At 52.6% G+C, this 24,980-nt stretch overlaps 2 protein-coding genes across 3 annotated transcripts; both read right to left on the reverse strand.

Moving 5' to 3' along the window:
* Positions 1-465: 465 nt before the first annotated feature.
* MYDGF (myeloid derived growth factor) lies at positions 466-3,858 on the reverse strand. The gene is made up of 6 exons (XM_015651714.3): positions 3,663-3,858; positions 2,768-2,818; positions 2,466-2,527; positions 2,147-2,228; positions 1,521-1,593; positions 466-1,246 (listed from the first exon to the last, which is right to left on the reverse strand). Exons 1-6 carry the CDS (start codon positions 3,840-3,842, stop codon positions 1,167-1,169), a joined length of 528 nt encoding a protein of 175 aa, XP_015507200.1. The 5' UTR covers positions 3,843-3,858; the 3' UTR covers positions 466-1,166.
* A 1,843-nt stretch (positions 3,859-5,701) lies between these two features.
* Positions 5,702-23,283, reverse strand: DPP9 (dipeptidyl peptidase 9). Of its 2 annotated transcripts, XM_015651612.3 has the most exons (21): positions 23,170-23,283; positions 20,662-20,764; positions 20,511-20,565; positions 17,784-17,896; positions 16,906-17,079; positions 16,152-16,320; positions 15,868-15,981; positions 15,464-15,592; positions 14,909-14,970; positions 14,292-14,392; positions 12,801-12,978; positions 12,441-12,606; positions 12,269-12,348; positions 10,362-10,514; positions 10,077-10,212; positions 9,448-9,593; positions 8,804-8,950; positions 8,504-8,656; positions 7,830-7,972; positions 7,415-7,526; positions 5,702-7,007 (listed from the first exon to the last, which is right to left on the reverse strand). In XM_015651612.3, exons 1-21 carry the CDS (start codon positions 23,223-23,225, stop codon positions 6,915-6,917), a joined length of 2,583 nt encoding a protein of 860 aa, XP_015507098.1. In that variant the 5' UTR covers positions 23,226-23,283; the 3' UTR covers positions 5,702-6,914. The 2 variants fall into 2 exon arrangements, with proteins under 2 accessions (XP_015507098.1, XP_015507097.1); XM_015651611.3 differs by having other exon boundaries at positions 20,511-20,764.
* Positions 23,284-24,980: the final 1,697 nt, after the last annotated feature.

Consider the following 24,980-nt stretch of genomic DNA (forward strand, 5'->3'; position numbering starts at 1 on the left):
GCAAGGGATGAGTTTAAGGCCTCTCCAAACCCCAACCATCCCATGACTTTGTGAGATCCTGCTCCCAGCACGTGCTCCTCTGCATCCTCCCTGGCAGCAGGAGCAGGGGGTGGCAGTGGGACACAGCCTGGGCTGGGGGCACAGCCCGTTCACAGGGGGTGTGGGGAACACCAGGAGCTGCTGCTGGTCCCTCAGGAGGGCAGGGCTGGATTTTCCTGTCCCCCCTGGGCTGCTGTCAGGAGTGTCCTGGACACAAACCAGAGCTGGCAATCCTGGCAGGTGTGCTGGGATGGGGCTGAGGGATGCCCAGCCAGAATTCTTGGCTGTTGCCAAGGTGTGTGTCCCCCCCTAACCCTCTGCAGCCCCCAGATTCCCGGGGGACACCTCAGCTCCTCCCAGCCAAGCAGCAACAAAGTCCAGCCAGCTGCAGAGGGGAGGGACAGAGTAGAGCAGCTTCAGACCAGAGCACGATGCTTTATTTCTTTATTTGTGCTGTATTTACTCAGGAAAGGAATTGCACATTCCCTGTTATTACTCTGGATAAGAAAAAAATCACTTTTCTGTATAAAACAGTCCCGTGGTTGTACTGAGACGTGGAAGTGTTGCCTGGATTGATTCCTGATTGTGTCAGAATAAACTGCTCTGCCTTCCCCCACCCAGGCCCAGCTCTGGATCCACCCCAGCCACACACTCACCATGGAACCAGAGCTTTGGCCAAATCCCTCCCTCCCCCCCAATTAATTATTTCCTCCTGTCAAGCTGGTGGAGAGACAAATCCCATCTCCCCTCCAGAGACTACAGAGTTAACAACTTCCCTTTAGCAAGGGAAAAATCGCTGAAATCCAGGCACTTATCTCCCTGCAGGCTCTTCCCAGGCAGGCAGATAAGGAGCCCCTTTCCAGGGAGCTCTGCTCAGCAGCTCAGGCAGGCAGGAAGGGGCACGGGAGGAGTGGGAGCTCTCAGCTGCAGAGCACGGAGTCACTGACACAGGGCGGAACAAATCCGTCCTCACCTCCAAACCCCCCTCGTGTCGGTCCCCACAACGTTTCAGTACGGAAAACAGAAAAGGTTTGGCCAACCAAAAGCAAAAGCCTGCAGGTCAGCAGGAAATTCCTTCACTGCCACGCTGGTCAGGCAGAGCCCCCTGCCCAGGGCTGGCCTGGGGGTCACAGCTCGTCACGGGGGGCTTTTGCTACGATCACGAGTTTGGACAGCTCGAAACGGAACTTGCCTTCCCTGTGAGACACTGGGGAGAGAGAGAGAGAAGCAGATGGAAAAGCAGGAAAAAAACAGCCCCAGTGGGCCCTTTCCAGGGTGTTTGGGCACTGCTCTTCCCGCTCCTGCACAGGCCAGGCTGGGGAGAAAGCCCCCCTTACCCTCGGAATTTAACTGGGATGGGACCCACAAGATCCAGCTGCCAGTGGTGGATGGAGAGCCCTGCACCCCCAGCTCCATGGCACTGGGGGATATTTGAGTTTAAACTGGTCCCTGGCCCGTCCCCCAGCCCCTCAGGCACAGACCTGTTGTGTCAGTGATCTCAAACTCTTCCTGTTTTAAGGGGATGTCGCTCTGGGCACCCACAGCAGCCTGAGACTGAAACAGGAAGGAAGGAGCTGTAAGAGGCAGCCCAACAACTCACAGCATTCAAACCAAGCCAAACCAGCACACTGACAACGAGTGGGTCTGTGATTTCTGTGCAGTGGAAGAATTAAGTGCACAGAGGAAATCAGAAGGAAAATCTATGGCTGTTTCACTGTTTCCTATCAAACCCCGGGCTTGTGTCCTCGGGGTGAGTGAAAGCCTCACCCCTGGGAACTGGGAAATGGAAGAATGAGCCAGACACAAACAGCAGCAGAGGTTTGATTTGCTTTGTCACATGCAATTAGTTGAGGCAGTCCAAGCCTCCCTGTGTGCCCCGGTGCCTTTGGAGCCCCCTCCCAGCAAATCCCTGTGACTGAGAGGGCAGCAGCACAATGGAGCAGCCTGCCCACCTGCAGCCCCTCTCCTGCCTGCCACCAGTCTCTAATTAGGGACATGATGGAGCACATTTTATGGCACAGATGTCTAATAAATGTTTTCCACGTCTAATTCATGTTTTATAGCAGCCTCCCACACTCCTGCTTCCCCGGGATCAGCTGGGACTTACATAAGCCATGGCATACTCTATCTTGGCTCCTTTCACTTCAGCTTTAAACTGGGTAAAGAAGAGATAAGACTTCCCTTGGGGCCTGAAAGAAGAAAGCAGAGCCTTTGTCAGCGGCACAGAGGGTGGAGGTGCAGAGGAGTGAAGGATTCCTGGCTCTCTCCCTCCCCCCACAGCCACCTCTGGATCTCCTGCAGCTTTTGTGCAGAGATCACAGAATTTATAAAGCAACAGCTGCACACAAAGTCCCCAGGCAGAGGAAAACCCTCCCTGCAGAGATGCACAGAAGGGTCCCTGTCGCTGCCCCCTGCTCAGGACACACCTCCAGACGGAGCAGGAGAAGAGCCCGCTGTCCTCGCTCGCTCCGACCTTCATCTGCCAGTGCTGCACAGGGAAGATCCGGAGTCAGCGTGGGGAAAACCCTGCAGGGCAATCCCTCCCCTCCAGCTGCAGCTCCAAAATAACCCAGCACCACCCCAGCACTCGCTGCTGGCCCCCTCTGCTCCCTGCTCGCCGCAGTCAGGGCTGTGCTCCCACACAGAACAGCTCAGAGTCCCTTCTCCTTTCAGGATGGGAAAAAGGAGCTGATTCCACGGGGATGTGCCCGGGGCCTGCCCTGCTCACCTCGTTCGTGCCGCCCTGGGCCGAGTAGGTGAAGGTGCAGCCGTAATCCCCCTGCCAGAGAGAGGAACAGGAGCAGCCTCGCTTCAGCACGAGCTTTTCCTCCACACACTCCAGGAATTGCTGAGGTTGGAAAATCCCTCCACGACCACCGAGTCCAACAGTGCCCCAGCGCTGCCCAGGCCACCACTGACCCCTGTCCCCAAGTGCCACATCCACACGGCTTTAAATCCCTCCAGGGACCCCCCAGTGCGGCTGTGCCAGTGCCCGACCTCCCTTTCCATGAACAATTTTCCCAATATCCAGCCTGAACCTCCCCTGGCACCCTCTGAGGCCTTTTCCTCCTGCCTGGAGCGCTGGGGTGAGGACTCGTTTTTGGGGTGCCCAGAGACCCCCATTCCGTTCTGCACTGGGGCCCTTCCTTTGCTGAGCCCCCTCCCAAGAGGACCCTCCTTTCTCTGAGACCCCTTCCCTTCTCCTTGCCCTTGTGCTAGCTCATCCCTTTGGAAACCCCCCCTTCTCCTGGGGGCGTCATCCACGGCAGGTCCCCATCCCTGGGGGTCTCCTCGCTACAGAGATTGTCCCACCTTGGGGACCTGCTTTCCTTGGGGACCCCCGGGGACTCCTTCCCCTGCAGACCCCCGTTCCCCCCATTCCCCCCCTTCCACTGCAGACCCCCGTTCCCCCGGGCTCCCCCCGTTCCCCCCGGCTCCCCCCGTTCCCCCCCCGTCTTTTTGGGGACCCCTCTCGCCCTGGGGACCCCCACCACCCGCTAGCCCCGCCCTCCTTCGCGCCCAGCCAATCCCCACCGCAGGAGACATGAGTGACGCGACGTGCAGCCAATCAGCGAGGGGCACGTACCCTCTCCGCTCCCGCTCCCTCCCTCCCGGCCGCTCACCAGGCTCCGGGAGAAGGAATGAACCTCCCCGCCGGGCCGCACGTCGAACTCGGCCGTGCTCGGGTCCGTGCCCGGGGCCGTGCCCGGTTCCGCGGCCGTCTGGGCCGCCAGGCACAGCAGGGCTGCGGGCACCAGCGCGGCCCACGCGCGCCGGCCGCTCCTCCCGCTGGGCGCCGCCATCTTGGAGAGGAAGCGCAGGCTATGGCGGCCGGCAGGGGCCAGCCCGGCGGTGGCGCGGCGGCCATGTTGGGTGTGGGCAGGAGCCCGGGCCCGCCAAACCCGCGGGGACCCCGGAGGGACAGGAGGACGTGGGGACATCGAGGACAAGGGACAATAGGACAAGGGACATTGGGGACAAGAGGCCCTGTGGTCAGGGGATAGAGGGACCGCGAGGATAAGGTGCCTTTGTGACAAGCGTCCATGGCGACAGAGGACAGCAGGATGGCCGAGCTGTGAGGGAAGGCCTGGAGAATGCTGAGCATGGTTGGAGGGAGCATCGAGGTTGGATGGGGCTTGGAGCAGCCTGGAAGGTGTCCGGGAACAAGATGGGCTTCAATTCTCATCCCACCCAACCCATCCCATGAGGCCACGATTGTACCACGAGGCCCTGGCTGCACCAGCCAATTAACCAAGGCACTTTTAATTGCTGCTTGCTGCACAGGAACAGAAGTTTCCAGAAGGAAGCAGCTGTGGGTTGGCAGGGCGGGAGGGAGGGAGGGCTGTCCTGGCTGTGATCCCTCCGAGAGGATTGTCCAAGATGGATTTACAGATTGTTTTGGCCAGCACAGACACAGCCCGTGTCCTTGGGGGACCCTGGGGTTCCTCTGCACGGCCCAGCACAGACATCAAACCCCTGACACCCCCGAGCACCCCGACCTTCCCCTGACGTGGCTTTCCCGCAGCCACAGCTGTCCTCGCACCTTTATCCCACCCACTTGGGGAATGGAGATGCCGGCAAGTTTTCCATTCAAGCATCTTTCAGGGCAAGGAATGACTTTTCTGAGCTAATTTTGTAGCTTGAAGAGTGAATTTGTTTTAAAAATAAGTCCTCAAGAACATCTGTTCTCCCTCCACACAATCCACCTAAAAATAAAGCCCTACAGGGTGGGTTTTTGGGAGAGAAATGCCTCCCAAGCCACTCTCAAGTCCCAACTTCTTGAGGAAGAGCCTTTTTTGCCTGGTTTCCCCAGCACCTGCTGCTTCCTCTGTCATTACCACTCAGGAAATTAACTCAGCTTCATCCTCCAGCTGCAAATCCTCCACCCAGAGCCACCCTGCTCCCTGTTCCCATCGCCTTCCCCGCGGGACAGCGCCTGGGGGCCTCCCACATCATTTGTATTTCAATCTCCAGCAGAGCCTGTTCCAGAAGGAACAGCTCCTCCTCCCAGGAGATCTCCCAGCTAATTCCTCTCAGGAGTCTCAATCCCCAAAAGAAGACGACCAGCCCCTTTTTAGGGCGCCAAACAATCCTGCAGCAAGCTGAGGGATCAGAGGAGCCAACAGATCTGCAAACTCTTGTAGACAAGAGTGTTTTAGGACATTTTAAGAAACACTCGGCTTTTTGGGGACAGGAAAAAGCAGTTTAAAAGAAGTTTAAACTGAAGAAGTTTGTGTTCAGATCAAGCAGCACCCTCAGGGCATTAAGAGCAGGTTAATTAACACCGGCTCCCATGGAGGAGGGCAAAGCAAGGCCGGGTTTGGGGAGCTTTGAGCTGGGAGGGTGAGCAGAGGCAGGCCCAGCCCCGTGAGTCCCAGAGCGGGACCAGAGCAGGTGCAGCCCCCAGTCCCACTGGAGGGAGGGAGGGAGGGAGGTGCCCACCCCAGGCTGCTGCTGCCTCACTCAAGGTCACACAGAGCCAAGAACACAGCCCAGGGTTCCCAGCCCTCACTTGGATCACGCTTCCCCCGAGGAACAGCAGGGATTTAATATTCTCTCCAGCACTCGGCACAGAAAGAACAGAGCACTTGGCTTTCAGCAGAGCTGCTCTGGCTGTGGCAGCAGCTGCTGCTTCCTCCCGCCCCCCAAAGCAGCCACCACGTCTCTTTCCAATATTTTAATGAGTCGCTACATCTTACACTCATAATTATAAAAGAATAAGAATCCATAAAAATATTTTCTTTTCATAATACGCACTTAAAATACTCCAGGGCAAGTCAACGTGGTTCATTTGGGTGGGTTTTGTTTGAGTTTTCGTTTTGCCCCTGGCAGAACCCTTGGCTTGAGGGGGGGATGTGCTCCCCTGAGGTGTGATTGCTCAATCCCCCTCCCCAGAACTGCAGTTCCTGTTGCCCAGGTAAATAAAAACCAGGAGAGAGCATTGCTGAGTAGACGGGCAAGGGGACCAGTCACTGACCCGCAGAGAACTGAAGCACAGCCAATTTCAGTGCACATGGGAAAGCTCGGGGATGGACAAGGGGGGTCGGGAGGCGGCACAGAGAACGGAGGGAGGGAGGATTTGCATAAATATCATCCATCTTGTGTTGCAAAAACCCAAATGCTGCTGTGAGCTCTGGAGAGAGGCTCTGGCTGTAGCCAGCTGCCAGTGCTACCTGTTGGCACAACTCTGTGTGAGAGCGGCCATGAGAGGAAGGATCAGAGGACGCTGTTACCGGCCCCGGCCACTTCCTCCATCTGCTCTGCAAATTTAAACTGGAAAATAGATATATATATAAAAAAGACTAGTGTTGCATGCTTCTGTAGACCTCTCTTCACCTCCCAGGGCTCCAGTGTGGCAGCAAGGGCCAGGACACAGACCAGATCCCCAGGTGAGCAGTAGGTAATTCTCTCTTCCCTCACACTCCTGGCTTAAGGCAGCTTCTGATTCGGCTCTTCCGTTTCCAACACAGGCACTGAGTTCTTGCAGGTGAGAGTTTGGGAACTGCACAGGTGCAGTGGAAGGAGAAAGGGACTGGGGAGAGAGAGATGGACACAAACCTCAGCCTCAGGACACAGACCACTGTCCATTGATTCCCAGGAGAGAGGGAGTAGCAGCAAAAAAAGCATTGAACAGCCAGGCTGGAGGAGAGGAGGAGGACGAGCAGCCGAGCAGGGGCAGACCTCCAGCATGGAAAGTGAGAGAAGGTGGCACTGTCCAAAGGGAAGGCGCCCTCCAGCTTTTCCCCCTGGCCTGGGGGTACCCCCAGCCCGACGTGGGCACTCAGCCCCTTGTGCTCTGGGTTGGACGCTGCCGGGGAGCAGGAGGGCACGGGGCAGGTGAGCTGTCAGTGTCCAGTTTGCAGAGGCTCGTGCTCTCAGAGGTATTCTTGTAGAAAGTGCAGCAGCGTGATTTCGTAGTGCTCTCCTGACTCAGGGCACCGAATACTGTGTCTCTCGTTGGGGTAGATCTGTGCCGGGGCAGACACGGGGCATCGGTCACTCAGCAGGGACACAACTCCCTCCCCTCAGCCCTGCTCCCTCCAGCCAGTCTCCAGCAGGACAAACCTGTGCCAGGGAAGGTCTGGAGCACCCCCTCCCTCACTGCAGCCTCCCAGGTGGGACAGAACAGCTCGTGGAGGAGGAAAGTTCCAGGCCCCAGGGCAGCGGCCCTGCTGCACATGCCACATCTGCCAGCCATGGAACAGCCACAGTGCCACCTCCCGGCCTCCTCTCCAGTCCACGAGGTGTTGACTGCCACCAGCACCACAACAGGATGTGCGGGAGCTGTCTCCATCTCCTCCCATCCCCACAACACACAGCAGGGATCCTTCTCCACATTGATGGAACCTTCCCTCCCCGCTCCTGTCCCTCCTACCTGCAGCTGGTAAGGTTTTCCAGCCCGGATTAGCTGCGATACCAGGAAGTTGGTGTGAAAAAAGTGCACATTTTCATCCAAAAAGCCATGGAGGATCAGCAAACGGTTTGGCCTGGACATGGGATGAGAGATAAGGAGAGAAACAGGATGAGAAACCAGATGGAAAACACGATGAGGCACCAGATAAAAGCTCTGCAGCGGGTTTGAGCAAAGAGCTGCCAGCTGGACAAGCCAAACCCAAGCAAGAGCAGTGCCAGGCCATGGCCACGGGCCTCAAGCCCTCCCTGGCAGGGGCTGGGGGTGCTCTGGCTCAGCTGCTGCCGAGTTAAAGCGGATCAGAACCCCTCCATTCCTCTGGGATTGAGCAGAGGTGGCACTGAGCAGGCCCAGGAGCAGGTCTGGGGCAGGTACTCACTCGTTGGGAAGCTTTTCCACGTGCAGTGCCACCGAGCCAGCCTCGTAGCCCTGCTGGTTGTTCTCGGGGACGTCCATGTAGCGCTCGGTGTAGCCGGTGTCGTAGGCCATCCACACGGTGACAGGGGCACCTGCTATGGCAATCTGTCAAACAGAGAGGTGGCACCACACGGCCTCCATTATCGCCTGCTCAGCAGCCCAGGTGTTCCCTGCTCTCCTGGAGAGCCAGGAAAGAGCAGGCTCTGGGCTGTTCTGTCACTCAGATCAGGGTTCTCCTTCAGCAATCCCACACAGAACCCAGATTCCCCCTCCTGCTGCTCCTCTTGTGGTCACAGTGGGGCAAATTCCTGCACATCAGCACTAAAAGGCCTCCCCTCTGCAAGGAGGACTTGTGAATGATCCAGAAAGTGTACAGGGCACTCGGGATGGGGAGCAGCACATCAGTATTTCCCTGTATGGCAGACCAAGCCCATCCCAGGGCCATCCTGCTCCAGCCCCAGCCAGGGATGAGCTGCAGCAGGACACGGGACTGGAGCTGGGAGCTACAGGAAGGACAGGGGGACATTTCCACCTGTCCACCACAAACCAGCCAAAACACCAATTCCAGCTGCCAGGAGGGACAGAAGCTGTGAGAGCCAAGTGTCCCAAAGGTGCCAGCCCCACGTGCAGGCTCACCTTGAAGACGTTGGGTTTACAGATGAGCCCCATGAGGGACAGAAAGCCCCCGTAGGACCAGCCGTGGATGGCGACCCGGCTCAAGTCGATGAACCCGTATTTTTCTGCTACATAATGTAAACCTTCCACCTGGTCCTCTATCTCCACCTGACCCTGAAAGGCAACGAGGAGGCTCATGTTAGCAGACTGGAAAAATTTATAAACTTGAGGCAGGAACACTCACACAGGAAACAAGCAGCCACCACCTTTAGGAAGGACAAACAAACAATCAGATATTCCCCAGTACAAGGAGGACGTTACCATTTGATTTTTCAGGGCCCCTTCAAATTTGAGGCCTCGCTGGCACGATCCCCTCCCATCAATCACCACCACAGCATAGCCCAGGGATGCCAGCGTGTTCAGCCGCAGGTACTTGATGCCTTTGAAGGAGTTGTTCACCAGCTGCACCTGCACAAGGAGGGAGGAAGAGCTTCAGAGCTGAGCAGCTGCCTTCCAGTGCCTTCCTGTGTCAGTGGAGGATCCTGAGCTGGACAGCAGCCACTCATTGAGCTATCAGAGCATGGAAATCAAAGCACACGCTGGGAAAGTCATCTGAGGTTTGAAGCAGAGGTCAAACACAGGGACAAAAGGAGTAAGTTTAGATATTAGGAGGAAGGTTTTTGCTGTAATGGTGGTGAAGCCCTAGCACAGGGTGCCCAGAGAAGCTGTGGCTGCCCCACCCCTGGAGGTGTTCAAGGCCAGCCTGGATCTCTGAACAACCTGGGATAATGGAAGGTGTCCCTGCCCACAGCAGGGGTGGGACTGGATGGGCTTTAAGGTCACTCCAACCCAAACCATTCCATGATTCTGTGACATTGCTAAGTGCAAGTCTTGATGCACAACTGACAGAACTCTGCCCTGGGCAGCAGCCCCAGCCCTGGGCCCAGAAGTTCCCCAGTTATTACCTGAGGGCCTCCGTACACAAAGAGCACCGTGGGATGCTTCTTGCCAGGCTGGACATCGTGGGGTTTGTAGACCATTCCATAGAGCTCCACGTCTGACTGGGTGTGGAAGTGGAAGATCTCTGGGGGGACGTAGTCTGGGGGACAGCCTGCAGCAGGAGGATCACACACAGTGCTGAGGGACTGAGCAGGCTCTGCTGACACCCCCTGAACCAGCTCTGTCCAAACCTGAGCCTGGGCAGGGTTCCTTCAGCACCAAACCACACCAAGACTTAGCAAAAAAACACCTTGAAGTGTTCAAGGGCAGGTTGGACAGGGCTTGGAGAAACATGGACTAGTGGAAGATGTACCTGTCCATGGCAGGGCATGAAAACATGAACTTTAATGTCCATTCTCACCTAAAGCACTCGGTAATTCCACAGTAAAACCACATCCTTGTGGGTGTGTCAACTCTGTACACCCCTGAGCATGACCTTTGCTCAATGTGTGAAACACCTCAAAAGCCCAGGCAGCATTTCCTGGGCGAGTGAGAAGTATCTCCCCCACAAGGTAACACAATTCATCTTCCCTCCCCACCACTCCTGGGAGAGCTCTCCCTGAAGGGCCCCACTGGCACCTTCTCCAGGACTTACTGGCTGCCTCCATCATGCTGGCCCAAAACTTGGGCTGCTTGTGGAGCGGGTCATCGTCGGAGCCGCTGAGCTTGTAGATGTGCACACAGGGAGGAGTGCTCACACTGCTGTAGTGGCTGATGAACATGTCAAAGTTCTGGCAGGGAACACAGGAGAGTCAGGGAACGAGGTCCTGCACTGCCCACATCTGGAGCAGCGCTCAGGACTCGTTACTGGCCACAGTCATTGCCATTCCCAGTTAGGATCCCCGGCAGTCAGGAGATGGGAACCCAAGAAACAACAAACCTGGCTCATGGAGCAGCTGTGGGAGAAGCCTGGAGTGGTGAGGCGCATGATCTCCCCGGGAGACTCGTAGCTGACCACGTAGAGGTGGTGCTCCAGCGGGGTGTCCTTCGTGCCTTGGAAATACACCAGCTTGGTGGCCTCATTGACCCAGATCTGTGCCAGGAGAGAGGGCTCAGGGACAGGCAGGGACAAGCTCTGCTCCTCTGCCAGCCCAGAACACACACAGACCACGACAGGGCTGCTCAGGGCAGGGGCTTGAGGGGTCAGAGAACACACACAGCACACAGAGAACTGCAGACAACACAATGCAGTGACAGGGAGCAGCCCCTCAGCCTTTTTGTTAAAGGCTCAAAGCATTTGCTTATTAATGAGCATAAAAAGCTGGGCTTTGTTCCCTGCAGGTTAAAAGGAAACCATCCTCTTGACAAGGAACATTCTGTGCTTATATGACACCTTACAGAACCATGGAATCCTTTGGAAAACGGGAAAACCCCTCCAAGATCAACCATTAAGCCAGCAGCACCCTGTTCACCCCTAGCCCACATCTACATCTGAACATTTCCAGTGGTGGTGACTCCCTGCTGCCCTGTCCCAGTGCCTGATCACCTTTCCAGTGAAGCCATTTCCCCCACCTCCAGCCTGAACCCCCTGGAGCAATGCAAGGCTGTTTCCTCTGCTCCTGTCCCTTGTTCCCTGGGAGAACAGCCCACTCCTCACCTGGCCACCGCCTGCATGGCTGCATTAAAAGGTACAGGTACCTGCTTTCATGGTAATGAATTCCCATTTGTGGGAGGACCAGTCTAACAGCTCTCAGCACCAAACTTTGAGACACATTAAAATAGGTTTTTTACTGTCCAGATAAAGCTGGTTCTAAAAACCACCCAGTGAGGCAGGAACAGAGGCGACAGCTTTTAAATCCTGCATTGATCCAACAACAGTAACTGAACTGTTTTTCCACCTTACAGTTTCCAAATTCTATTTCTGGCTAACCTACAGTTTGAAGACCCCTGTGAACAGCAAAGGGAAAAACATATCCAACTCAATTGGCCAGGAAAACCAGGCAGAGCCCTGTGGAGCAACAAATGCATCAAAATAATTGCTGCTAACACAATTTTAGCCGTAACACATGCAGGGAAGAGCTGTGGCCAAAATCAACAGCATGTACAGTGAGAATCCACATGGGGAGGGACAGCAGGTTAATTGCAGATTGAAGAAAAGCAGCAGAAACCAAAAGCTTGGAGCTGTTGGTCTTTTAAAAAGCGAGAAGTGAAAATCCAGATTAATTGGAAATGAACAGACAAGGTCTTTATTTTGACAGAAATCACCTGGGAGTGTTAAAGATCAGACTAGGAGTTAATTCCTGAAGCAAAAATGAAACTAGGTTTCTACAAGATTAATAAAAATTCATTTCTGGCTGTTCTGCAAGCGACAACAGATACAGCTTCTCCATATTCTAAATTGCTCTATATTCCCCAGCTGCCTTCTTCCTAAAGGCTCTGCTGAGGGATCAGCTGGAGACCAAGAGTTCAGTCTGAGTGCCAGGACACATTTCCACATTGCAAGAACTCATTGGAGTTAAAATGCCTCAGCAAAGGCAGCAATCCCCAGCTTCTCCACAAAATGGTTCTTTGTTGCTCTTAAACCTCAAACTTGTGTCCTTTTTTATGGCCTGACCCACTCCTGGGATTTACCTAAGGAGCAATCCGAAGTCTGATTAAGAAGGCAATCAGATCCATGTGCACTGGCCTACAGCACTTCTGGGGAAAGCAGAGGCAGCAATAAAAACAGCAACAAAATGAAGTTTAAGCAGTTCTAGCAGGTCCCAGGCGTAAGGGAGGGCTCAGGCCAGGACTGGGGGCAGACAATGCAGAGCTGAGACACTGCAAGGGAATAAAAATAACCCCTACCTTGGATCCATGCCTCGCCAGCACCTCCCATTCCCCACCAGTCAGGGCAATCTCCTCCTTGATGGGACATTTGAAATCATCTACAAGAGAGACCACGAGAATAAATCCCTGCCCTCCCCAAAGGACAGGCCAGGCCAGCAGGAGGGGGAGCTCCCAGGGCTGCAGCCCTTACCCTCACTGCGGACACAGGGCTGCACCCAGTCGTGGCTGCCTGGCTTCAGGATCGCTGTCACCCTGTACAGGTGACAGAACCCCGTTTTGCACTCGTTGGCTCGGATAAAGCACAGCTCTTCCTCCTCCCCCTCCGGCTGGATGAAAGGATAGAAGATGTCATGAACCTGCCACACAAAATGAGAAACCTGTGAGTGACTGATTTGCTTTATCAAAGCCCTGATTCAACACCAAGTTTGGAACTGCTGAGTAGCAAAGCTGCTGGAGCAAGGACTTAACTGGACACCCAATCAACAGGAGATGGTTAACAGAGGGGAGGAAGGGGCAGCCTGTGTTCTGCTCCCAGCCCCGAGCCTCTTACATTTATCCACACATCAGTGGTTTCTTCATAGATCACAAATGGCTGGACATTTTCTGGCACAGTTTTGGCAAATTCAGCACGCTGCTCCTCATTTTCTGGGACTGGAATAAAGAGTGCTGGAGGCAGAAGGACTAGCTGGAGCCGTTGCTGAGGTCTGTCTAGGAACATAGCCCAGGCGCTGGGGAAAGAAGTCGGAGGTGAATGTCAGTACCACAGAACAGAGGTCCCTTTCCAACATGGAACACGCATCCCTTTCTTCCCCCCCACTGCCAGAAAGGATTTGGGCATCTGAATGCAAAGCTTTTCTCATCACTGCTGCTTTCTAATCCCCTGGAAGCTGTGCCAACACACACGTACTGCCAGACAGCTCTGGTATTTCACAGGGGTATCGCTCAGACGAGATGTCTGACAGATTTGCCAGCGCCTGTTCCAAGGGAGCACTGCTGACAGAGCCCTGTCTCCAGAATGGAACTCCTCCTTGGCCACCCCTCCATCAGGAAGCACTGTCTGTGCTCCAGCTCTCCCCCAGCTCCAGTGATCACCCTCGCAGAGCTCCGTCTGGCAGGGAGGCACAGCCCCAGCTCCAGTGCCAGGGGAAGGAGCTGCTCCCCTCCAAGGAGGGTCCCTGAAGTGGTGCTGCACTGCAGGCTCAGCACGACACATGGCAAAGCACGGTCACCCCACGGCCTGTGACTGCGTCCAGGGGAGTTCCACCATCAAAGACAGATTTGAAAAGAGGCAGTTCTCCCCCAGCGCCGCAGGACTGCAGGAACTGAGATATTCAGCACATTTAGATAAGCTCTGGTGCAGAACATCACAATCACCTCTGGGATTACCTGCTGGAAAGCTCTCTAAATTTCCTTTCCAGAGCAGAAAATTAATGACGAGTTACAGAACGCCACCTTCAAAGACAGCCAAGTCACCTTAACTTCATCTGCACACACACACCAGCTAACAGCCAAGCAAGCTCAGGAGGGGGAAAAATTAAGAACTTTAAAATTTCAATCAGATTGGGATGAATTCCCTAACTCTTCAGACAAGACTCTGCATCCCATCTGGAGCAATCCTCCCCCCTGGACATGCTGCACGAAGGATGTGGCACCACAGACCCTGCCCCTGTCCTGTGATTCAGGCTGTCATGACAAGCTGTGCCAACAAACAAAGATAAACTCACCCACAGAACACCCCCATTTTCAGCAGAAAACACTGTATTACCTGCATTAAACACCTTCAACTCCAAAGAATTCCCCAGGATTGCCCACTTAATGTATTCATGTCATTTAACTCTGGTTGTGACAAACCCCACAGCCTGTCACTCTGCTCTGCCTCATCCCTACTTTTAGGATGTTACAACACTGAAGCCAAATATTCATGTGCCATTTCTGGCACTCAGGGCTTTAAAACCAGGTCATGGACACAGAAGAAGCATGTTGAGGGTCTGCAACCAGAGGAGCCCTTGGGAAAGTTCTTTTGGGAGGAAAATGAACTTACTATTTGCCATCCCGGGTCCATCCAGCACGGGCAATGTACTCCACAGTGGGAAACAAGGCAGAAAAGGGCTGCACCAGCTCTTTGTCCTGAGCACACACAATCTGCAGCAAAACCAAGGCCCAACATCAAATCACAGCACCAGAGCTCATCACCTCCTCCCAGGGAAGCTCAGGGAGATGGCAGAACAAGGAAGTTTAGCTACTGGCATCAGCAAGGGTCAGGCCAGGAGAAGCAAGCCTTGCTACAAAGAGCAGGAAGAGAAGGGGAAAACAGGCTTCAAAGCAAAATTATTTTGGCATTCAGCCACAGGAAAGGCCACAGGCAGGGACTGAAGCCCCAGATTAGACCTGGCTCCAGCCCTCCTGTGTCTGCCATGGTGTAGCAGGCAAGCCCCACTTCCCCCTTCCCTCCCCATTCCCAGATGAATCTCCCCCAGAATAATTCTCAGCATTTTCAAGTCTTTCTGTTTCTTGAACAAACACATAAGAGAACCAGGTATTACAAGAGAATAAAAAACCCAGACTAACACTATTTAGGATTTCTTTGTGACCTTGTTTTAATTCTAGGGAGCTTCAAAAACCCTCCTGTGCAATGTCCCCTTCTGAGCTATCACTTACCTTACCCTTGCTGTCTGTTTTAAATTCTGCCAGTTTCAATGTAATCTTGGGGTTTTTGCTGCCTGCAGAGAAGTGAAAAAACATCAAGATGATCAAGCTGAACATTCTGTGGTTACACAAAATACAGCTCCTAAAGGAGAACTGCCCTTGGTCCTACTGAAATGGCTCTGTGTGAATTTACAAATATCCAATATGCACATGAACAAACACCAGAGTCATTCTGGGAATGGGAACAGTTTGCTTTGCCTTCCCTAGCTGGCTGTGCATGTTCCCAGGAGGGAAAGGAAAGATGGGATTCAGAATGGATTCCACCATAAGCCATCAGATATATTCCACTTCCTCAGCAATCCTTTCTTTTAGGGCTGGGATTTAAAGTTCAGCCTTTCTTGCAGCAGATTTTGGGATGGGAGAGTCAATTAGGTCTCAGCATTTACAACCAGTTTCTAACATCCAGTAAGTGCCCAGATTAATGATGCAAAGTTTATAGCCCCAATTCCACTGCTGATTCCAGCAGGAGTCCAGAGCTGCCTCAGCAGCCCCACGTGATTCACTCACCTGTCCTGGGGTACCGATAGGAATCTGTTTTTCTCTCCTCCAAGGCAGGTGAAGGAACATGAATTATCTCCACCTCTGACTCATCCACTTCCTCATACAAGATCCGCAGTGTTTTCAAATCCTCTGAACCTGGGACAGAGAGCAGGAATGTTTGTAACAGCATTTCCTGCTGCTTCTGCCTTGCCTGGAGCACTGGTGCAGAGGGAACACCTGTACAGCCCCAGCTCTCAGTGACCACCTGCAAACACTGCACAATTATAATCCTCTCAGTGCTTTGTTCCTTCAGGTGTTCTCCCCAGGAACAGCCCAAACCCAGACCAAAGGAAAATCATGCTCAGAACCTCATTCCTAGCAGGAGGCAGCAGTCACAGCGCCAGGATTTGATGAGTAGAACAGAGACTGACCTTCTGTGGAAGCTGTGGGACACCACCAATAGCCCGTGAACCGATCAAACTCCTCCTGAATGACAAAAGTGGCTACTCCAGCAGACTTGGGGTCATCCAGAACATTGGATAAGCCTGGAGAGGAACAAAGATGAGACAGCATTTGCATCTTGCATTTACAGCTCCTTGGAAAATGCTGACCCAAAAGACAAATGCACTTGTAAGAAATAAAGCAGGAATGTGGGTATTGCAGGCCAGATTCCTCAGCAGGAATTCCCTTCTGGGGCTGGAGGAAGGCTCGTTACCTTTATGGCAGTACGTCATCCGCCTCTCCTCGCCCGTCTCGATGTTTGCCACCCACAGGTCGTTGTTGTTAATGAAGGAGAAGAAGGCTGGGTCAGCAGGGCAGATTTTGGGATCCATCCGTGGCCCCGTGCACTGAGTCTTGATCTCCAGAGGTTTCATTGGAGACACCTATGGCAAGAGACACACACAGAGCTGGGTGCCACATCAGCTCCCAGCTCTGCAGGGAAAAAGCCTAAACCAGAGACACAGCACAGCCCAGGGGATGATGGCAAACCCCTGACAGGACACAAGAACAACCACCATAACCAAACAGATGAAGATGTGGAAGATGTGAACCTGCTAGAGCAGGTCCAGAGGAGCCACAGAGATGCTCCAAGGGCTGGAACCCCTCTGGAGCCAGGCTGGGAGAGCTGGGAGTGCTCACTGGAGAAGAGAAGTATTTTGCAGTGCATGAAGGGGCTCCAGGAGAACTCTCCTGTGAGGGAGGTGAGGCCCTGGCACAGGTGCCCAGAGCAGTTGTGGCTGTCCCTGGGTCCCTGCCAGTGCCCAAGGCCAGGCTGGAGCAGCCTGGGACAGTGAAAGGTGTGGAAGGTGGAAGGTGAACCATGGCAGGGTGTGGCACTGGGATGGGCTTCAAGGTCCCTTCCACCCCAGTCCAGCCTGGGTTTCCATATGCAGCCATCTCCAATCCAAACCATCAAGTCCCTTTGAGGTGACATCCTTCAGGATGCAGGAAATCCCTGTCAGACTCACCATGAACCCATTCTTGCCCCCATCTCGACAGTGGAAGAGGCTGTTGCTGGCCTGGAAGAGGAACAGGCCACTCTCACTGTGGAAATCATAAGATGTTATCCCAAAGACACCCAGTCTCTTGCGTTCCCTCAGGAGCTCCTCCTCTCTGGAATACATCCCGTGGTGAGGGGTTGCCTAGAATTGAAGGAAAGGAATATCTGAAAGGATTTGCAAGGAGAGGAAGGTTCACAGGAGTGCTCTGAGCCTGTCACAACAGCCCAGCTCAAACAGGCAGCAGTGTCAGGGTACAGGTCCCCAATTCCTGCACTGCAGGCTACAGCTGTGGGTCCAGGAGGCCTAAACCCACCACACCCCCCAAACTTCCCTCTGCAGGAGGGCTGAGCTGTGAATCTCCCAGGTCTGCAGTTGGCACCTCAGCATGAACTGAGAACAGCTATGCTTGCTCTGCTTATGCAAATCAGATGTAACCAATTAACTTAATGACGTTATCTGCAGCCTTCACAAACAGTTTCCATGTCAGACACTGCAAACAAAAGTTCTTCCGGGATCTTGAATTACCCTGGAGAGAACTCGCAGCCCAAATGGGGTCAAGACAGATAAATTCTGTTCCACCAGGAACTTTTTAAGGAGGGGAGAAAAGACCAAACACCCTTCGATGCTGTCAGTGACAAAGGACACGAAGATACTGAAACCAGGGAGGGGAAAATTCCCTCCCTTTCTGGTGCACTCCCAACAGTGTAGGGCAGAAGCAGCAATTTAAACTCAACTTTCTCAACAATTTGAAAGCAGGAAGGATGGCAGACACCACACAAATGTCCCCACCACAGCAGCCCCACAGCATCACCCAGTTTCCCCAGGCTCTTCCCACCCTGGCTTACCTGAAAGTGATCCAGCATCTGTTTCCAGGACAAGAGCAGCAAGGCCTCCTTCCGTACCTTTTTGGGAATCTCTGAGTAAAGAAGGGAATTCTCTCTGCTACCATATGGCATTCCTATTGGGAGGACAAAAGCATCATCCTACTTAAGATGAGTTAGCCAGGACAAAGAGGCCCACAAACAAATTCAAACAGAAGTTTGGAAACAGGGGGGCTGGGGCTGCCCAGAGACCATTACCCACTTTCCTTCCCAAGCAGCTCCCAGATCAATCCCAGAATAACACCTAAACCATTTAGATATTCATTTGCTTGGAATTTTCCTATGCAAGATTTAATACTCCACCTCTCCAGAATGTATTAGGTCCAATTTTCCCCTCTGTGCCTGTCTTCCATGCCCCAGCTCCACTGTAAGAGCACCACTCCCTGAACGGGTGACTCAACATTACTCTCCACATTTCTCCTACAGAAATTTGCTACAGGGACTTGGTTCAGGCCAAGGCAGCAGCTTGCAAGGGGGGAAGGAAAAGCTTGGAAGCTCCAGAGAGCCCATTCAAATGTGAAACAGTATCCTACAGAGTCAAAAGACCTTGTCATTTTACATAAGCCTTTGACTGTGGTTATCAAATGAGCTCCTGGCCTTCATCCAACTTCCAAAACAACCATCAAATATCCTGACACGTGATTTTGACAGTTTCCACAAAAACAAAGACCGTGAACTTGCCCTCTACTTATGCTGCAGAGACTCCCTGGATCAGAAATTCACACAGGGATATGTGCCCTGATACTGCCTACTCTGCACATGTTCTGGGCAGAACAGAGAGATTTCTGAGCTGGCTGACCCAGCAGTAGTTACTTCAAATTAAAGCTGAAATATTAATAAGTGCTCGGGAAGCAGAGCAATATGTGAGGATCTAATCCTCAGAGATCCAGGAACACCAAAGTGCTGAGCATGTGGTGTTTAACATAAGCAGCATCTGCCACCATACAACATAAAAAACTCTGTGGGGATGGCCCAGGAATGATTGAAGATGGCCATACAGGAAAAACTGCAGAGGGGAACAAATGACTCTGGATACACAAATCTGACACTCAGGCAACTGTGACCTGGACTTCCCCTTATGCTAGAACTTTCTCCAATGATCTCAGGCTGACTACAATCAACTGGCATTTACAAGGAAAATATTGCCTTCCTCCCCAAAAGACAGTTTACTTTGCTTCCAAGTGAAATATTCAACCCTACAGTAAAGTTCATCAGGAGTCTCCATCCACTCCTCAGTTTCATTTAAACACTTTAAAATGTTACTTGATGCTGGGGCAGTAACAGCACACTGAGTTAAACACTTTGAACTTACAGGCTGCCCAGAGAAGCTGTGGCTGCCCCATCCCTGGGAGTGTCCATTATTATGGCCAAAGAATCAGCATTTAAATCAGAATTTAGCCTTTATTAGGGACATCTGAGCAGAGGTACCCTGGGATTACCTGGCTGATCTTAACTGAGGGATTAATCTGCTCTAAGCCTTGTATGATTCCTTAAGGAAGGAAGCACTGAAAAGGCGCTCGTGTATCCTCATTCCTGGTTCTGGCTCCTGGAACAGTCACACCCTGGCAGAACACCAACCACCCAGTAGCTGGTTTGGTTGCCATTTCATACAACAGAACATTAAAAAACTTAAAATTAGCCACTTAGCTCTTTAATCATCCAGATCAAAACCAGTATCAAAGTGAACTGGAAATACATTCAGCTTTAAATCAAGCCTCACTGCTCAGACTTGACAAGAAAAATATGCCAGCTCTGGATCCTGCCCTTCAGAACAGCACTTGTGTCCCAAGAATTTATGAGAACTACACAAATCAAGTCACTGGCACACAGGAGCTGCTTAGTGACAAAACAAATGAGTCCCTCAAATCCAGCATCTTACAGTGACCTACACTCCAAACCTGGAAGAAGGAGGAAGAGCAGCAGGGTCACTTCAGGGCAGCAGTCACTGCTCAGAGCTGCACATCCGGCAATTTTTGTACTGGCCCAGTAACGATCAGCTCATGCCCCAAAGCACAACAAATTCTTTATAGTCTATAAAGCTTCCCATGTTACCAGCCACAAAATTATCCAGTTACTAAAATCCAAAAACTCTGTCACTAATTACACCATGGCTCCATCTGCAAAAAGGGACCTGTACAACACGGAATTCTGCTTTGAGTCCCACTGAAGGAAAGGGATATAATGCCAGGAACAGCTCATTCCCACCTCAATTTTCTTCCCTGCTCTTGAAATCATTCTAACTTCATGACACTTAATAAAGCAGGAGACACCACCACCCTGCCATTAATATGTTGCAACATATAATTAGTCATTACTGACAGCAAATTTCTTGGAAAGTCAGTCTGGTTAACGAAGCAAGTAAATCCCATTTCTCCCAAGCAACAGAGGCACGAGGCAGTCCTGAATGTGAGAAACATCCCTTCTCCTGCCCCATCCCCTGCGTGACAAAGGACACAGAAGTGCTGGCTGGCCAACACTTCCCCTTGCCACAGCTGATCCCTGTGTGTGAGGCTTGTCTGGCACTGGGGAGCCCCTGCTCAGTCCCAGCTTTGAGGAAGATCCTGCAAGCCTTGAGCCACGTTACCCAGTCTCAGTTCCCCAGCCCACAGAGGGAGATCCCTCCCATCCCTTCCCCTGCCTGCTGAGTTTGGAAGAGCCCCGTGTTCCCCTGGACACCGGCACGAGGCTTACCCAGGTAATAGAGGCGGTGTGAGTGCGGGCTGGACTCCTCTGTTTTCCGGACAAACTGGAAATCATGGGGAGCTTTGTTCACTATCATGCCCGAGTACTTCCTGCTGCTGTGAATAATGTCACGCAGCCCATCCCAAGAATGCTTTTGCACCTGGAATTGGGAAGGCACATCCTCCATCTCGACCACCTCAGAGCTGTCCGAGAGCGTGTCCACTGCAGTCATCCTCGCTTCCCCTTCAGAACTGGGCAAAAAACTGAGGGAGGAGTAGAGGGAGAGAATTAAGCCTTAAAATCAAGCAGGTGCACCTTAAACTACAGATCCTGGGATTCTCTGCACTCAAGGATTAAATTTTAAACATATTGAAAGGAAAAGTCCATCTCCCATCCCACATGGAATCCTGTAAATAACCTCAGAAAACTCCCAGGGCTGGCTCTAGGAATGAGCTGTTAAAGGAAGCACAAGCAGCAGATTCTGGTGCAGACAGCAAGCAGGCTGACTCAAAGGAAAACCACTCCAGGAATCCAGATGAATATGTCATCAAAGCTATGATCTATCATAAAGGCACATAAACTCCTGCCCTGTGAGACCACAGAAGTGGAATTCCCTTCCTATCCCAAAGGAAAACCTGGCCACCACTTGGGGAGAGAGGTTCAAACCCAAGCACAACAATTCACTTACCTGAGGAGATACTGAGGCCAGGAATGAAGCAAGAGAGGTGGGAAAACAGGAAGAGAAAGTGCAACTGCTTTGCTAAGAGAGAGAAGGCAGCAGGAGCAGACCCTGGTTGTATCCTAAGAAACGTGGCACACATTCCTCAGAGATCTCCAAGTGAGCAGGTGTGGAATAAGAGGACAAGAACCACCCCCACATTAACACAAATTTTAATTTGAGGTGAGGTGAACCCACAGACTTGCCCAAGGTCAGTGATGTCATCCACTGCAAAGCAGGAATGAGCTGAGGACTAGGGAAACCTGTTTCTGACACCCCACTTGAGAGGGAGGATGTCCCTCCGAGAGGACACGTGAGGGGTTTTGGAGGTACCCAAAAGAATGTTACAGAGAATTTCAGAAGAACTTCAGCTTACTGGAGAATTTTGCTCCAAGGAGACAGAATCAGCCTTGTGCAAGGGCTGAAAATGTAACATCTCCTCAGACTCCTAAGTCCCTAAGTTGTACAAAATGTGCCAAAAGTAACACAAGAACAAGGCCCCAAAATAATTCTCTAGGTACTCCTGGTACCTACTGCCCAGCAGTAAATCCACAGCTTGAAATTGGATAAAGAGGAGTATTTTCCAACCAAAGGCAGGCAGGAAGCCCAAGTGAAACCACAAAAGAGAACATGATGGGATATCACACAGACTGTGTGTTTGTGGCCTCTGCTTGTATCCAGACTCTCCACTGCAGCAGCCAAAATCACAGCTGAAGGCAGAAGTGCTGCCTGACAGAAACACAAGGCAGGAAGACCATGAAAATCCATAAACTGAGTGCAATTCTCCCAACCCCATCCCACTGCAGATCAACTCAGCCAGTCAAATACTCTGGCTTTAGCTCACAAAGCCTGGCCCTTGGGTAACTCTCACCCAGCTGATGAATCCATTTCACCCAGCCAGGCTGGCTCATCACAAATGAAAGCTTAACCTTTAAAACCAGTCCACAAATGTGATACTGGTACCTATCCCCAGCTGAACTGGAGCCTGGAGGCCCTTCCAAACTATACTGCCATGATTTTATCATGTGAACAGCACAGCTCTAAGCCTGGCACTGTTCTCATCCTGGTGATTTGGACACGAGAATGGAGTAGGGAAGTGGGATAAGCAAAGCAGCCACAAACTGAGGTGAGAGTGTTGGGAATTACCACTGGCATTGCTGGAACCTGGTGGACTCTCACAAAACCACAGAATAGTTTGAACTGGAAGTGACCTTAAAGATCATCTAATTCTAAACCCTGCCATGGGCAGGGACACCTCGCACTAGAAGAGAAAAAAACCTAAAACTTAGATCCTGGCATGCTAGAGAGTAAAAGGAAACTCAGATTTCTACCTTTGTCACTACAGCCACCTCTGGGAAAAGACACAGTCAATATTTGGCAACACTGCGTGTGTAAGTAAACAAACACAAGGAGTAACTTATCTCAGGGTAGATTTTGGGATTACATTACTCAGACGTGAGCTGGATCAAGACACCAGTTATTAACCATCTTAAGGCAGCAATAACAGCATCCAAGATTTCCACCTTGCTGGAGAAGCCCTGTCCCTTCCGCCCCACGCTGAGGCAGGGACTGAGATGACTCAGAGCTGTTGCAGGAACACTGCTCTCTCCACTCCCAAAAACATGGAGCTGCCCCTTGGGGGTCTTTTAATGCCATTTGTGCCCTGTCAGGTGAGGTGGGTGAGCCAAGCCCTCCTCTGGGGGAAGGTGTTAGTCTGGAGGGGACAACAAGCACAGGTGGGAAATCAGAACCCGGAAAAAACTGTAAAGCTCGGTATTGGAAGTGAGTGAAAGAAGTTATTGTCCTGAGTCACTTCCTGACTCACAGATCCTGACACAGAGCTCCCTGGGCAGGACTGTACAGATGGGATTTCTCAGAGCCCTCTCAGTGCAGAGGTGATTGCTGCTCTGTCCCACAGCACACAGAGTCCCCGCAGGGACCTGGACATACCTTCTCCAACTTCCTGCAGTCTCGTTTTCCAGACGAACCCTCTTTATCTTCTGCATTAACTACTCAGAGAGCTGGGCAGGACAGGAAACTGGGGAGGAAGAGGGGAGAAAGGAGATTTCATACAACTGCTGGATAAAATCATCTTCCACAGGTCACATTTCCAGCTGAGCGGGGAGGAATAATTAAATCCTTGGGTTTTGTTCCTTGGTCCAAATCTGTTCTGTCAGCACAGCCTGGATTTGAACAGCCCTGATAAATCTGAGAGACTTCATCTGAACGAGGCTCAGTGAACTCTGGGGTGTGCCTTGCTCTTCCCCAGAAAATTCTTCGTAAAATCCAAGAATCTTGAGTACTGAACCTTTCCGTCATCCCCTTTCCAAAATCTTGGAATTCTTGCAAGTATCAGGTACTAAAAACTGATAAAACAGAGATCTGGTCCATACACTTAAGAGGGAAGAGTCAAACAAAGGACACACCATAGGGAGGCAGCCAGAGGGTCACAGTCCCACCTGGGACATAAAAAACACATTTATCTTCCAAGCCTGAATACTGCTTCCCTGTGCTTCAGCCTGCTGCCACGAGGAACCCTGGCTCCCACACCAATCTGTTCTCCAGGAGCACAGGAAGGTGCTTCACTGCCATCTCCTCTCCCCAGGTACAAAGATCTTTAGCTCTGAATCGCAGACACACTCAAGACCCACCAGCGCCTTTTGTCAATGCTCCTGCTCTCCCCAAACTGCCATTTCTCCACCAAAAATGCATTCACAGGGGACCAGGAGAGACAAAGCATCACAAAGAAACTCCTCCGCTGCAGAGGAGAGCAGAGAGGGAGGAAGCAGCTGCATTCAGCAATTTAAGGGCAGTTTTTGATGCAGGCATGAAGGACAGCAGGAGCGATGCTCAGGAATGCTGAGTAACCTGGTCTGATCTCCCAGCTGACCCTGCCTAGAGCAGGGGGCTGGACCAGAGACTTCCTGAGGTCCTGCCAGGCTCTGCTGCTCTGTGATTTTAATGATTCTGAGGAACATCTTAACCCTCATTGCACTCAGCACAGATCACACATTTTGCACGGGGAAGGAACAGTAAAATCTTGAACCAGGAGGAAAAAAAAAAGAAACTGAGCAAAATAGACAAAAGAGATCAGGAACCAGCGTGAATCATTCGGGAAGAGCCAATGGAACACAGGAACAGAGTCACCTACAGGAGCCCTTACAACGTGTCCCTGTCGTGGCCGGGAGCTTTAAGATCTCCAAAAATTAAAGCAGCTGAGGGTGGGATAAAACTGTGGGGATCTCTTCAGAGAGGGATGAGCTCTGGCAAAGGCTGCCAGCAGCCCGTGTCCATGTGCAGCTCCCGCCGGGAACTGTGCCCTTGGTGCAGAGGAAAGGCCGGGATTTGGGACAGCAGGAGAGGGGGAATCCCCGGGGATGGAGCATCCTGTGCCCCCCATCTCCCTCGCTGCTGCAGACGGCTCCTTCCCGTGCAGGAGCGAGCGGCCCCTCACCCGCCTGGGCTGGCCAGGGCTGCTGGGGGGGACACGGGACACCCCTCCAAGGGCAGGGGGTCCCACATCACCCCATCCACGGGCAGCATATGCGGGAGTGAACTGCAAACGAGTCCCTGAGAGCCAGGCCCGGAGACGAACCCGGGCGAGCAAACGCCCCCCGGGGCAAGGAGAGGCGGCTCCCATCCCTGGGTGGGAGGGAGCCCACGGAACACCGCACCCCCGGCCCCTCGGGCACCCCCAGCCCAGGGCAGCGGGGATGCGGCCCACGGAGCGGGCAAACGCCCCCAGCCCGGCCCAGCCGCCC

Source organism: Parus major, chromosome 28, assembly GCF_001522545.3.
Source record: "Parus major isolate Abel chromosome 28, Parus_major1.1, whole genome shotgun sequence".
NCBI lineage: Eukaryota > Metazoa > Chordata > Aves > Passeriformes > Paridae > Parus > Parus major.